This window comes from Grampus griseus (genome assembly GCF_964374135.1).
Source record: "Grampus griseus genome assembly, chromosome: 8".
Lineage (NCBI taxonomy): Eukaryota > Metazoa > Chordata > Mammalia > Artiodactyla > Delphinidae > Grampus > Grampus griseus.
In genome coordinates this window covers 21,000,661-21,017,024 of record NC_139002.1, presented here as the reverse complement: position 1 = coordinate 21,017,024, position 16,364 = coordinate 21,000,661, and the positions used below count along the sequence as shown (strand labels likewise).

General features: G+C 39.3%; 1 protein-coding gene across 1 annotated transcript in view; it reads right to left on the bottom strand.

The window, feature by feature from the left end:
• ALG9 (ALG9 alpha-1,2-mannosyltransferase) overlaps positions 1-16,364 on the bottom strand; it is a gene marked incomplete at its 5' end in the record, with an annotated part of 100,123 nt that overhangs the window by 18,195 nt on the left and 65,564 nt on the right. Inside the window, one exon of the mRNA XM_082661074.1 lies at positions 3,662-3,792. Within this exon, the coding sequence (XP_082517200.1) occupies positions 3,662-3,792 (131 nt within the window). The remainder of the gene's footprint in view (positions 1-3,661; positions 3,793-16,364) is intronic.

Below are 16,364 nucleotides of genomic sequence, written 5' to 3'. Positions count from 1 at the left end.
GTAGTGTTCCTTTTCTGATATGAATATTGTTACTCCAGCTTTCCTTTGATTTCCATTTTCATGGAATACATTTTTCCATCCTCTCACGTTCAGTATGTGTCCCCTGATTTGAAGTGGGTCTCCAGCTTTGATATGAATATTGTTACTCCAGCTTTCCTTTGATTTCCATTTGCATGGAATACATTTTTCCATCCTCTCACTTTCGGTATGTGTCCCTTGATTTGAAGTGGGTCTCCTGTAGACAGCATACATACAGGTCTTGTTTTTGTATCAATTCAGCCAGTCTGTGTCTTTTGGTTGGAGCATTTAATCCATTCACGTTTAAGGTAATTATTGATATGTATGTTCTTATTGCCATTTTGTTAATTGTTTTGGATTTGTTTTTGTAGGTCTTTGTTTCTTCCCTTCCTCTTTTGTTCTCTTCTTTATTGTTGTGTTTAGATTCCTTTTTCTTTTTTGTGTGTGTATCCATTGTACATTTTTGGTTTGTGGTTACCATGAGGTTTTGATATAGCAGTGTAATGTTTTAAGTTGCTGGTCTTTTAATATCAAACGCATTTCCAATATCTTGCATTTGTGCTCTCCTCACAACTGCTGGGTTTGATATATTTGTGTGCAGATGATTTCTTAACTTTACTGTATGTTTGCCTTTACCGGTAAGCTTTTCCATTTGTAATTTTCTTGTTTCTAGTTGTGGCCTTTGTTTTCTGCCTAGAGAAGTTCCTCCAGCATTTGTTGTAAAGCTGGTCTGATGGTGCTGAATTCTCTTAGCTTTTGCTTGTCTATAAACCTTTTGATTTCTCCGCTGAATCTGAATGAGAGCCTTGCTGGGAAGAGTATTCTTGATTGTAGGTTCTTCCCTTTCATCACTTTAAACATACCATGCCACTCCCTTCTGGCCTGCAGAGTTTCTGCTGAGAAATCAGCTGATAACCTTATGGGAGTTCCCTTGTGCGTTATTTGTTGCTTTTCCCTTGTTGCTTTTAATATTTTTTCTTTGTCTTTAATTTTTGTCAGTTTGATTAATATGTGTCTCAGCGTGTTCCTCCTTGTGTTTATTCTGCCTGGGGCTCTCTGCACTTCCTGGACTTGGATGATTGTTTCCCATGTTAAGAAAGTTTTCAGCTATTATCTCTTTAAATATTTTCTCAGACCCTTTCTTTTTCTCTTCTCCTTCTGGGACCCCTATAATGCGAATGCTGGTGCATTTAATGTTGTCCCAGAGGTCTCTTAGGCTGTCTTCATTTCTTTTCAGTCTTTTTTCTTTATTCTGTTCCATGGCAGTGATTTCCACCATTCTGTCTTCCAGGTCACTTATCCGTTCTTCTGCCTCAGCTACTCTGCCACTGATTCCTTCTAGTGTATTTTTCATGTCAATTATTGTATTGTTCCTCTCTGTTTGTTTGTTCTTTAGTTCTTCTAGGTCTTTGTTAAATATTTCTTATACCTTCTCAATCTGTGCCTCCATTCTTTTCCCAAGATCTTGGATCATCTTTACTATCATTACTCTGAATCCTTTTTCAGGTAGATTGCCTATCTCCACTTTACTTAGTTGTTCTTCTAGGGTTTTATCTTGTTCCTTCATCTGGGACATATTCCTCTGCCATCTCATTTTGTCTAACTTTCTGTGCTTGTGGTTTCTGTTCCACAGGCTGCAGCACTGTATTTCTTCTTGCTTCTGCTGGCTGCCCCCTGGTGGATGAGGCTGTCTAAGAGGCTTGTGCAGTTTTCCTGGTGGGAGGGACTGGGTGCATAGTGCTGGGTCTTGTCCCTCTGGTGGGCAGGGCCATATCTGGGAGGTGTGTTTATTATTGGGCAGCTGTTTATTCAGGAAGACTTTAAGGGACTTCCCTGGCGGTCCAGTGGTTAAGACTCTGCTTTCCAATGCAGGGGGTGCAGGTTCAATCCCTGGCCAGGGAGCTAAGATCCCACATGCCTCGGGGGCAAAACACCAAAAAACATAAAGCAGAAGCAATACTGTAACAAATTCAATAAAGACTTTAAAAATGGTCCACATCAAAAAAAAAAAAAAAATCTTTAAAAAAAAAAGACTTTAAGCAGCCTGTCTGCTAATGGGTGAAGCTATGTTCCCACCCTGTTGGTTGTTTGGCCTGAGGCATCCTAGCACTCAGGAGCCTACAGGCTGTTGGGTGGGGTCAGGTCTTGGTGAGAAAATGGCAGCCTCCTAGAAGGCCCATGTCAATGAGCACTTGTCAGAGCCACTGCAGCCACTGTCCCTGTCCCCACAGTGAGCCACAGCTGCCCCCTGCCTCTGCAGGTGACCATCCAACCCCAACAGGTAAGCCCGGCCCAGTCTCTTATGAGGTCACCACTTTTTTCCCTGGGTCCTGGTGTGCATGACACCCAGTGTGTGCCCTCCAAGAGTGAAGTTTGTTTCCACCAGTCCTGTGGAATTCCTGTGGTCAAACACCAGTGGCCTTCAAAGTCAGACCTGGGGGCTCCTCCTCCTGTTGCCAGACCCCGAGACTGGGGAGCCCAATGGGGGGCTCAGAACTTTCACTCCTGTGGGAGAACTTCTGTGGTGTAATTATTTTCCAGTTTGTGGGTTGCCCACTTGGCATGTATGGGATTTGATTTTATTGCGATTGCACCCCTCCTACCATCTCGCTGTGGCTTCTTCTGTGTCTTTGGATATAGGCTATCCTTTTTGGTAGGTTCCAGTGTTTTTTTGTCAGTGGTTGTTCAGCAGTTAGTTGTGATTTTGGTGTTTCCATAAGAAGGCGTAAGCTCACGTCCTTCTACTCCGCCATCTTGCCTCCTTCCTCCCCTGCTAGTTTTGCTTTGACCCCTCCAATCTCTCAAGTCCCTATGCCCCCACCATTCCACTAAAATGGCTTTTATCAGCTGCCAAATCCAATGAACAATTGTTATATTAATCAAACGGACTTGATTTATCAGTAGGTTCTAATCACTCCCTCTTCCTGAAAATATTTTCTTCCCTGTTTCTGAGTCCCAAACCTGCCTCTCAAGACCTGGTCCTCTACCTTTTTGTTTCTGCCTGATTTCTTGGATCCTGGCTCTGCCCAGCAGGCCTCCCTGGACCTCCTTAACTTCAACTGTCTACCTGGACCTCTGCCCACAGACAACCTACACCTTTCTAACTCTCCCCCACTCCTTCACCTGGATATCCTGACTCAACCTCTTATCATGAATTCTGAGGCTTTTCTGAAGAGCCAGCCAAGCCCTGGTCTATTTGGTCTCACTACTTAAGATCTAGTAAGGCCTGGCCCCATCTCTGACTGAGCCTTGAGCCCAAAAATAATGCGGATATGAACTTCTAGCTCCTTAAAGAACACAGTCAATCTTCCTAACAGTATTAAAAAACTCTTGGTTAAGAAAGTTGAAGTTGATTGCCAAAAATAATCAAACACTTATTTGTGTTTTCTTCAATGGATCTATCTGTTTAGATTCTGTTATTTGAATGATACCAGAATATACTTTGTACTCTGATGCCTAGAAAAGAAGAGCACTCTTTTAGATTTCTCAGGGAACTGGACAAGAATAGAAGATGTTTGGGCCCAAATAAAAATAAAATTAAATGGCTACTAGAGTTAGCCCAGGACTGGAAGTTATTCAATCCCAGATTCCAATTTTTGCCTTTACTAATCCCAGTACGTTTCTTAGGACTAAAGCCACATACCTAGATGCATCAAGGAATGGTCTGTAGGCCAAGTTGATCCATTCTTCTCTATTGGATGAATATTTTGGCTCCCGGGGTGTTTCTCTCATGGTGTCCAAATCCACTAAATAATGGCATTTATTGATGTCAATCTGCAACAGAGAAAGGCCAACTCTTCATCAGTAATTGCAAAGGTTCTTTCAGGGTAAGAAACATCAACTATAATCCTAAGAATTCCCACAGGGTTTTAGAAGCACAAACATCTAAGTCCTCAGAAAACGTTACCAGTGCTCTCTTCACTCAGCTAAGAGTGCTGGGTGTGGGGGTGTTATTTAGGCTCCTGAGGGCAGGGGTGAGACATGCACTCACCCAGCCAAAGTTCACTTTGCTGTGCACCTGAAACTAGCACAATATTGTAAATCAATGATAGTCCCAAAGAATACAGTACACAAGTTTCTATGAGATTAAATAAAAACCCAAAGATGGAAATCATTACTGTGATATTGTGATTTATAATCAAATTTTTTTTTGGTCTTCTTCCAATGTTTCTGGTTCAGAGCACCCCAAACCCTTGTAATTTCCTAAGCCATGAGAGCAATGGGAGCATCTTTTGTTATAATATTCAGTCTCTTGTCCTCAGTTCCTGAAATCCCTTCAAAGCCATAATGGTGAAAGGGGTGTCTTGTTATTCATAACAAGCCCCTTTCAACCGCAACTGAGCTTATGTTAATGAGGTGACTTTTGAAAATCCTGTAAAGATGGGAGGAGGTGCTGGTCACCAGTTGAACTAACCATGTGAAAAGAAGGTTGGACCTTTCAGCCACTGGGGGAGGGGGAGGGGCTGGAGATTGGCCAATGATTTAATCAATCATGCCTGTGTAATGAAGCCTCCATAAAACCCTAAAAGGACAAGTTCGGAAAGCTTCCAGGTTGGTGAACACGTGGAGATTCGGGAAGAGTGCTGCACCTGGAAAGGGCATGAAGATCCCCAATCTTCCCCTATACCTTGCCCTATTCATCTCTTCCATCTGGCTGTTCCTGAATTATATCCTTTTATAATAAACCAATAATCTAGTAAGTAAAATATTTCTCTGTTTTTGCCACTCTAGCAAATTAATCAAACACAAGGAGAGGGTCATGTGAACCTCTGCTTTATATTCAGTCAGAAGTATAGGGAACAACCTGGACTTACAACCAGCACCTAAAGTTCAAGGAGGGGGTCACAGCTCCAATCTGTAGCCAGGCAGTCAGAAACAGGTAACAACCTGGGCTTAAGATTGGCGTCTGAAGTAGGCAGGAGAAGGGGGCAGTCTTGTAGGACTGAGCCCCCAATCTGTGGAATCTGATGGTATCTCTGAGTAGACAGTGTAAGAATTGTGTTGAGTTGTAAGACACCCAGATGGTGTCTGAGAATTGCTGTTACTGTGGAGAACCCCCCCAACACTCAATATTAGAAAGTGGATCCCAGAACCCTCTTAATTACTAATGTAGTCAGCTGAAGAAAAGTAAATCTCAAAGGAAAGTTGCATTTTTTACATGCAACTATGTTACACATACTATTTTTTAAATCATTATATAAAGGCCTATAGGGGATTATTAATTCCTATTTTATAAATGAGGAAGCCAAGACTCAGAGACAAATTATGTAACTTCATTTTTTTCAAGATCTATATTAAGCCCCTACAATGTACGAGGCATTAGTAAGTTAAAGCTAATGATACAGAATTAAATAAATAGCATGCAGTTCTTGCCCTAAAAGGATTTATAATCCTAACCAAAATCACATGAGTTTATAGTAGAGCCATATTTGGACTCAGGTCAGTGTGACTTCCAAAGTCATACATCAAGACTGCCAAAAATGACCGAATCAGAGGGGAAGTACCCTCAGGAGCTCATTTAAATGTTTCTTAAAAATTAAAACCAAAAATGATTTGTCCTAGAAATCCAGGTTTCAGCCAAGATAAAAATCATTTGAAATATGAATAGAAACATAGCAAATCTCATATTTAACAGTGAAGGGTTGAAAGCTTTTCCTTTGGAATCAGGAAAACGTCAAGGCTGCTTATTATCATTACTCTATTCAACACTGTACTAGAGGTTCTAGTCAGCAGGGTAAGATACAAGGAAGAAACAAATGGCAGAAGAAATGAAAAGAAACAAACAAAAGTCCTTCATTTATCACAATGATTGATATATATAAAATCCAAAAGAATCAACATAAATTTTGGGGATTAAGAGAGTTTATCAAACTTTAAACTATTTATAGAATGTAAAATTAACATCATATGTTCCTATATAACAGTGGTAAACAACATATTAAATTACATTTTAAAAAATTATGTATTTTCAAATTACATTATAAAAATATCATTTAAAAGGATTTGAAAACATGTGTCTTGGAATAAATCTAACGAGATATGGGCAAGTCCTCTGTAAAGAATTATAGAATTTTATTGACTAGTCTATCAACTGATGAATTTATAATATGGTATATTCATATAATCAAAATGTGGTATATACATGCAATGGAATATTATTCAGTCTTAAAAAGGGTACATACTACAACAAAGATGAGCCTTGAAAACATTGTGCTGAGTGAAAGAAATGAGACACAAAAGACCATATTTTGTGTGACTCCACTTAACATGAAATGTCCAGTAGAGGCAAATCCATGAAGACAGAAGGCAGATTAGTGGTTGCTAAGGATTGGAGGAGTGACAACTTAATGCACATGGGGGTTTTTTTTTGGGGGGGAGGAGATGATGAAATGCTCTGAAATTAGATAGTGCTGGTGGTCGTATAACATTATGAATGTACTGAAAGCCACTGAAAAAGTTCTGGAGGTAGAGAGTGGTGATGGTTGCACAACAGTGTGACTGTTCTTAATGCAACTGAAGTGTATACCTAAAAATGATTAAAATGGTAAATTTGATGATAAAATATTGTTGAAATATGAACTTTACCTCAAAAAATTTTTTGATAAACAATAAAGTAGACCTTATTACATGGAGAGATAAACCTTATTTCTAGATTTAAGACTCACTATTATAAAGATGTAAATTCTAAATAAATTGATAGATTAAATGCAATCTCAATAAAAATGCCAACAGACTTTTTTGATGAAATTTGACAAGTTGAGTCTAAAATGTATATGGAAATGCAAAAGGACAAGGATAGCCAAGGCACTCTTAGAAAAGAACAAGGTGGGGACTTATTTACTATAAAGTTATAGTAATTAAGACAATGAGGTATTAGTGCAGGAATATAACAGACCACTGAATAGAACAGAGCCTGGAACAGATACAGGCACATATGGACCCTGATCTATGACAGAAGTGACACCTCAGAGCAGTGGTGAGAGTATCTCTCTTCACTAATTGGTGCTGGGACAACTGGATATCCATTGGGGGAAAAATGAAATTGGACCTCTGTACACAATGAATAAACAACAAGGTCCTACTGTATAGCACAAAGAACTATATTCAATATCCCATGGTAAACCATAGTGGGAAAGAATATAAAAAAGAATATGTGTGTATATATCTATATCTATATATAACTGAATCACTTTGCTGTATAGCAGAAATTAATACAACGCTGTAAATCAACTATACATCAATAAAAAAATTGATAATGTAAAAAAAATCAACTTCAGATGGATTACAGAACTAAATGTGAAAAACAAAGCTCTTGGAAGATAATATGGCAGACTATCGTCAAAATCTTACGTATGGCAAAAGTCATTTTAGACAAACACAAAAAGTATTATCTATAAAAAAAATGATGAATAAATTTGGCTACCTTAAAATTGGGAATATCCGTTCATCAAAGACACGAATAAGAGAGTAAAGAGATGAGACACAGAATGGAAGAAGATACATGTGACACATTAACAATCAAGTATTCATATCTAGAATATATAAAGAACACCTGCTGATCAGTAAGACAAAAATGGACCATTCAACAGAAAAATAGGCAAATGACTTGAATAGGTACTTCATAAGAAGAAATCTAAACAGCCAAAAACAAATGAAACAGTACTCAACCTCATGAGTAAGCAAGGAAATACAAATCAAAATTACAACGAAAAATTACAATACCAAATGTAGGCCAGAATGTGGAACAATTCTTATACGTTGCTGGAGGGAGATTAAGTTGGTACAAGATTTTTAGAAAACTATTTGGCAGAATCTACTAAAATTGAACATACGCAATTCTTATGATCCAACAATTCTACTCCTAGGTATTACAATGAACCATATGGAATCATTAATATGTGACTGATCCACAAAAATGATACTTTCAGGGACTTCCCTGGCAGTCCAGTGGTTAGGACTCTGCGCTTCCACTGCAGGGAGGCACAGGTTCGATCCCTGGGCAGGGAACTAAGAATTTGCAAGCTGCACGACACAGGAAAAAAAATAAGGTAATTTCACATGGTTCAAGGTAATGTATATCCAACGGGAATTCATGAACCAAAAGACAAGTTCAAGAATGTTCAAAGTGGGGACTTCCCTGGTGGTGCAGTGGTTAACAATCCGCCTGCCAATGCAGAGGACATGGGTTTGATCCCTGGTCTAAGAAGATCCCACATGCCGTGGAGCAGCTAAGCCCGTGAGCCACAACTACTAAGCCTACACTCTAGAGCCCGCGAGCCACAACTGCTGAGCCCACATGCCACAGCTACTGAAGCCTGCACACTTAGAGCCCATGCTCCTCAACAAGAGAAGTCAACGCAATGAGAAGCCTGCACACCACAACGAAGAGTAGCCCCTGCTCACCACAACTAGAAAAAGCCCACGTGCAGCAACGAAGACCAAATGCAGCCAAAAATAAATAAATAAATAAATTTGTTTTAAAAAAAAAGAATGTTCAAAGTGGCATTATTTACAGCTGGCCCAGACTGGAAAGAACCAAACAACTATCAAAAGTAAAATAATATAGTCATACAATGAAATACTCTAATAAAAGAGAACAAACTACAGCTATATTCAACAATGTGTAATTACAAACAAAACATTAAGTAAAAGGATCAAGACCCATAAAAATGCAATATGATTCCATGTATATGAAGCTCAAAAATAGGCAAAATGAATTTATGTTGTTTAGGAATGCATATAAAAGCGGTAAATCTAAAGAGAAAAGCAAGGAGATTATCACCATGAAAGTCAGGAGACTCCTGAAGGGGGAACTGGGTAGTGATCAAAAGGAATTGTTGGGGGAGCTTCTGGGTGCTGGTAATGTTCTAGTATTTGACCTGGGATGATTACACAGGTATTTGTTCTATTATTATTAATTATTATTAATTTACTGTACATTTATGTTTTGTGCACATTTAGGCTTATGGGTTATACACAATTGAATGTTTGAAAAAGTGCGTATAAAAACAACTTGGTCATCTCTGGCTTACAGTAAACTTGGTTCTTCCCCAACCTCTAACTCACAGTAATGTTCTCATTCTCTCCCAGCATTATTTATATGTAAAAGAGACTTCAGTCTCACATCTGTCTCTACATATGGGCTATTCCTCCGGGGAGAGAAAGCACACTGAGAATTGACGTCAGACCCAATTCCATTCCTCATAACTCTCTAAAAATGACCCTTTGCATAAACACTCCAGGAAGCAGCCTTTTTGGTCTGAACACCCACTCTGTAGCTCCCAAGGATTTTAAAAACATGAAACAAGTTTTTAAAAGCTCTGCCAGCACCATGTCTCTGTAATCAAATAGAACCAGCAAGGGGTAAAGATTCATGGTCTCATGCCTAGACCTCCTTTGGTGAGGGAGCTCTGAGTATGACATTTCAATACTTGACCTCAGCCTGGCCTTTTCTGGCTAGGCATACTACAGGTCTGATTATCTAGTTTTGGTGCTGGATACATGGTCTACCAGAGATGTGGGTAGTAACTAATTAATACCCAACTACACCAGTTAGCTTTAGGCTTCACTCATCACACCATCCATATGCAAATTTCATTTAAAGTTTTTAGAAAGATACTAAGGCAAAATCATATTAATTGAAATACTAATCCATTTAAAAAAATGTAACCTCTTTTCATGCTTCCTGAGAAGCAGCTGCTGAACATTCTTTTTTTCTAGGAATCAGTTACTGAACAACTAAAATACACAAGGACAAAGGTCTCTGGCAGAAAATGGTTAAGTATGATCAAGGGCAGATTCTCTAATAGAGAAGAAATACAGTGGTTAAAAAAGGAGCCCAAAATAAAAAGGTAACCTATGGAAAGAGAAAAAGTATTTGGAAACCATATATCTGATAAGGGGTTAATACCCAAAATTTATAAGGCACTCATACAACTCAACAGCAAAAAGCCAAATAATATGATTTAAAATGGGCAAAGGACCTGAATAGACCCTTTTCCAAAGAAGACATACAAATGGCCAACAGGTACACAAAAAGGTGCTCAATATCACCAATCATCAGGGAAATGCAAAACAAAACCACTATGAGATTATCACCTCATATCTGACAGAATGGCTATCATCAAAAAGACAAGAGATAACAAGCAATGGCGAATATGTGGAGAAAAGAGAACCCCTGTACTGTTGGTAGGAACGGGAACTCGCATAGCCATGATGGAAAACAGTATGGAGGTTCCTCAAAAAAATCAAAAATAGAACTACCATATCATCCAGCAATCCCACTTTTGGTATGTATCTGAAAGAAATGAAATCACTACCTTGAAGCAATATCTGCGCCCCTGATGTTGAACTCATAGAAACAAAGTGGAATGGTGGTTGCGAGGGACTGGGGGAAATGGAGAGATGTTGGTCAAATTTCAGTTATAGATGATGAAGTTTTAGGGACCTAATGTACAGCATGGTGACTACAGTTAACAATACAGTGTTGCATACTTGAAATCACCTAAGAGAGTAGACCTTAAATGTTCTCACCACAAAAAAATGGTAACTACATGAGGTGATGGATGCCTTAACTAACTTATTGTGGTAATCATTTCACAATATATACATATACCAAATCATCACATTGTATACCTTAAACTTACACAATGTTATTTGTCAATTATACCTCAATAAAGCCGAAAAAAAATTTTATTTAAAAAATTAGAGGCTTCCGGTCAAGATGGCAGTGGGGGTGGACGTGGAGTTCGTGTCTCCCCACAACTAGGGCGCCTGCCAGACGCTAGTGGGGGACCTGACCGCCTAAGGAGACAGGAAGAACCCCTCAGCGACCAGGTAGGACATAGGGGGAGTGAGAGGGGAGGCAAAGTGGAGGCTAGACAGGACTGGAGCCTCTGAGGGGTGGCTGGGAGTGGGGAGGGGTTCTCACGCCTGGAGGAACCCTGATCCTCCGAGACATTTCCCTGCCCAGTCGGGCCCGGGAAGCCTGTGGGGCTCCCAGGAAGGGTCCTCCACCATCCGAGGCCCCCTCTGGGCCACGTTGGTCCTAGGGGTGTAGGAGGGAGGTGGGGGGAGAAGAGGAGAAGCTGGCAGGAGGGGCCCTCAAGGACTGGAGGATCCAGGGAGGTGCAGAGGGCATTTCCCCCACTCACCCAGGCCTGGGAAGACTGCTGGGCTCCCAGGTCTGGCTCTCCATTCCCCGGGGTCCTCTCCAGCCTCATGGTTCCTAGGGGCATGGGAGGGAGGGAGCGGGGTGGGGGGGAAGAGGAGGGGAGGCAGATGATGGGGGGAATCCTCCAGGACCAGAGGATCAGGGGAGGCCCAGCGGGCATCTCCCCTGCCCACTTGGCCCTGGGAAGCCTACTAGGATTCCAGGTCTGCTCCCCTGCTTTCTGGGGCCCCCTCCGCCATGTGGATCCTAGGGGCATAGGAGGGAGGGATGGGCAAAGAAGAAGAGAGGCCAACAGGGAGGGGCCCTCTGGGATGGGAGGATCAGGGGGAAACACAGCTGGCTGGCGTTTCCCCCACCCACTTGGGCCCAGTGATCCTGCTGGCGTCCTGGCCCTGGCCCTCTGCCCTCGAAGGCCAGAGGCACTCCTGGGACCCTCCGGCTGAGATGAGCCTAAGCCCCACCCCCAACCCCCCAGGGCCTTTTCCGGCCCTGTGGTCCTAAGCAAAGGCCCTGCCCACTGCCTAAACCCCGCCCCTGCCTAAGCCTCACCCTCCACAGCCAAGGCTTTTTTTCCTTTTCTCCTCTTTTTTACTATTATGGTTCTGTTTTACCTTCCAGTTCTTGTTTCATCTACATTTTTATTTTTTTATTCTTTGTAACATATCTGTTAGTTTTCTAATCTTATTTTATTTTTTACTCTTTGTTATTGTTCTGCTATTTTTCCTTTTTTTTTTTTTTTTTGCCACCCTGCATGGCTTGTGGGATCTTGGTGCATGAGACAGGGGTCAGGCCTGAGCTCCTGTGGTGGGAGCTCTGAGTCCAAACCACTGGATTAACAGAGAATCTCAGACACCAGGGAATATTCATAGGAATGAGGTCTCCTGGAGTTCCTCATTCTTGGCACCAGACCCACCTCTACCCAACAGCCTACAAACTCCAGTGATGGAAGCCTCAGGCCAAACAACCAGTAAGACAGGAACACAATCTCACCCATTAAAAAAAAAAAAAAATATATATATATATATATATATATATATATATCACAGATGAAAGAGCAAGGTAAAAACCTACGAGACCAAATAAATGAAGAGGAAATAGGCAACCTACCTGAAAAAGAATTCAGAGTAATGATAGTAAAGATGATCCAGAATCTCAGAAATAGAATGGAGGCATGAATTGAGAAAATACAAGAAATGTTTACAAAGATCTAGAAGAACTAAAGAACAAAAAAACAGAGATGAACAACACAATAACTGAAATGAAAAATACACTAGAAGGAATCAAGAACAGAATAACTGAGGTAGAAGAACGAATAACTGAGCTGGAAGACGGAATGGTGGAAATAACTGCCAAGGAGCAGAATAAAGAGAAAAGAATGAAAAGAACTGAAGACAATCTAAAAGACCTCTGGGACAACACTAAATGCACCAACATTCAAATTATAGGGTTCCCAGAAGAAGAAGAGAAAAAGAAAGGGTCTGAGAAAATATCTGAAGAGATTATAGTGGAAAACTTCCCTCACATGGGAAAGGAAATAGTCACCCAAGCCCAGGAAGTGCAGAGAGTCTCATACAGGATAAACCCTAAGAGAAACACACCAAGACATATATTAATCAAACTAACAAAAATTAAATTCAAAGAAAAAATATTAAAAGCAGCAAGGGAAAAGCAGAAAATAACATACAAAGGAATCCCCATAAGGTTATCAGCTGATTTCTCAGCAGAAACTCTGCAGGCCAGAAGGGAGTGGCAGGATATACTTAAAGTGATGAAAGAGAAAAATCTACAAGCAAGATTACTCTACCCAGCAAGTAACTCATTCAGATTTGACTGAGAAATCAAAAGCTTTACAGACAATCAAAAGCTAAGAGAATTCAGCACCACCAAACCAGCTTTACAACAAATGCTAAAGGAACTTCTCTAGGTGGGAAACACAAGAGAAGAAAAAGACCCACAAAAACAAACCCAAACAATTAAGAAAATGGTAATAGGAGAATACAAATCAATAATTACCTTAAATGTAAATGGATTCAATGCTCCAACCAAAAGACACAGGCTGGCTGAATGGATACAAAAACAAGACCCATATATATGCTGTCTACGAGAGACCTACATCAGACCTAGGGACACATACAGACTGAAAGTGAAGGGATAGAAAAAGATATTCCATGCAAATGGAAATCAAAAGAAAGCTGGAGTAGCAATATTCATATCAGATAAAATAGACTTTAAAATAAAGACTGTTACAAGGGATAAGGAAGGACACTATGTAATGATAAAGGGATCAACCCAAGAAGAAGCTATAACAATTATAAATATTTATGCACCCAACAAAGGAGCACTTCAATACATAAGGCAAATGCTAACAACCATAAAAGGGGAAATTGACAGTAACATAATAATAGTAGGGGACTTTAACACCCCACTTACACCAATGGACAGATCATCCAAACAGAAAATAAACAGGGAAACACAAGTTTTAAATGGCACAGTAAGCCAGATAGATTTAACTGATATTTACAGGACATTCCACCAAAAGTGGCAGAATACATTTTCTTCTCAAGTGCACACGGAACATTCCCCAGGATCTATCACATCTTGAGTCAAAAATCAAGCCTCGGAAAATTTAAGAAAACTGAAATCATATCAAGCATCTTTTCTGACCACAACGCTATGAGATTCAAAATCAATTACAGGAAAAAAAACTGTAAAAACCACAAATATATGGAGGCTAAACAGTGTGCTACTAAATAACCAAGACATCACTGAAGAAGTCAAAGAAGAAATAAAAAAATACATAGAAACAAATGACAATGAAAACACGACGACCCAAAACGTATAGGACTCAGCAAAATCAGTTCTAAGAGGGAATTTTATAGCAATTTAATCTCACCTCAAGAAACAAGAAAAATCTCAAATAAACAATCTAACCTTACAACTAAAGCAACCAGAGAAAGAACGAAGAAAAGTCAAAGTCAGTAGAAAGAAAGAAATCATAAAGATGAGAGCAGAAATAAATGAAATAGAAATGAAGAAAACAATAGCAAAGATCAATAAAACTAAGAGTTGGTTCTCTGAGAAGATAAACAAAATTGATAAACCTTTAGCCAGACACATCAAGAAAAAAAGGGACAGAATGCAAATCAATAAAATTAGAAATGAAAAAGGAGAAATCACAACTGACACCACAGAAATACAAAGGATTATAAGAGACTACTACAAACAACTATATGCCCATAAAATGGACAACCACAAAGAAATGGACAAATCCTTGGAAAGGTACACTTTCCAAGACTGAACCAGGAAGAATTAGAAAATATAAACAGATCTATCACAAGTAATGAAATTGAAACTGTAATTAAGCTCTTCCAACAAACAAAAGTCCAGGACCAGATGGCTTCACAGACGAATTCTACCAAACATTTAGAGAAAAGCTAAGACCAATCCTTCTCAAACTCTTCCAAAAACTGCAGAGGGAGGAACACTCCCAAATTTGTTCTATGAAGCCACCAACACCCTGATACCAAAACCAGACAAAGGAATCACAAAAAAAGAAAATTACAGGCCAATATCACTAATGAACACAGAGGCAAAAATCCCAAACAAAATACTAGCAAACAGAATCCAACAACACATTAAAAGGATCATACACCATGATCAAGTGGGATTTATCCAAGGAATGAAAGTATTCTTCAATATACGCAAATCAATCAATGTTGATACACCATATTAACAAATTAAGGAATAAAAACCATATGATCATCTCAATAGATGCAGAAAAAGCTTTTGACAAAAATTCAACACCCATTTATGATAAAAACTCCCCAGAAAGTGGGCATAGAGGGAAACTACCTCAAGATAATAAAGCTCATATATGACAAACCGACAGCAAACATCATACTCAATGGTGAAAAACTGAAAGCACTTCCACTAAGATCAGGAACAAGACAAGGATGTCCACTCTTGCCATTCTTATTCAATATAGTTTTGCAAGTCCTAGCCACAGCTATCAGAGAAGAAAAAGAAACAAAAGGAATACAAATTGGAAAAGAAGAAAAACTGTCATTGTTTGCAGATGACATGATACTATACATAGAAAATCCTAAAGATGTCACCAGAAAACTAATCAACGAATTTGGTAAGGTTTCAGAATACAAAATTAAGAAATCTCTGGCATTCCTATACACTAACAACAAAAAATCAGAAAGAGAAATTAAGGAAACAATCCCATTTACCATCGCAACAAAAAGAATATAATACCTAGGAATAAACCTACCTAAAGAGGCAAAAGACTTGTACTCAGAAAACTATAAAACACTGATGAAAGAAATTAAAGATGACATAAACAGATGGAGAAATACACCATGTTCTTGGATTGGAAGAATCAATATTGTGAAAATGACTATACTACCCAAAGCAATCTACAGATTCAGTGCAATCCCTATCAAACTACCAATGTCATGCTTCACAAAATTAGAACAAAAAATTTTACAATTCGTATGGAAAACAAAAGACCCCAAACAGCCAAAGCAATCTTGAGAAAGAAAAGCAGAGCTGGAGGAATCAGGCTCTGTGACTTCAAACTATACTACAAAGCTACAGTAATCAAGACAGTATGGTACTGGCACAAAAACAGAAATACAGATCAATGGTAGAGGACAGAAAGCCCAGAGATAGACCCACGCACATATGGTCACCTAATTTATGACAAAAGAGACAAGAACATACAATGGAGAAAAGATAGCCTTTTCAATAAGTGGTGCTGGGAAAACTGGACAGCTACATGTAAAAGAATGAAATTAGAATACTACCTAACACCATACACAAAAATAAACTCAAAATGGATTAGAGACCTAAATGTAAGGCCAGATCCTATAAAACTCGTAGAGGAAAACAGGAAAAATGCTCTTTGACATAAACCACAGAAAGATCTTTTTTGACCCGCCTCCTAGAGTAATGAAAATTAAAAAATAAACAAATAGGACCTAATTAAACTTAAAAGCTTTTCTACAGCAAAGGAAACCATAAACAAGACAAAAAGACAACCTTCAGAATGGGAGAAAATATTTGCAAATGAAGAACGGACAAAGAATTAATCCCCAAAATATACAAACAGCTCATGCAGCTCAATATCAAAAAAACAAACAACCCAATTAAAAAATGGGTGGAAGAC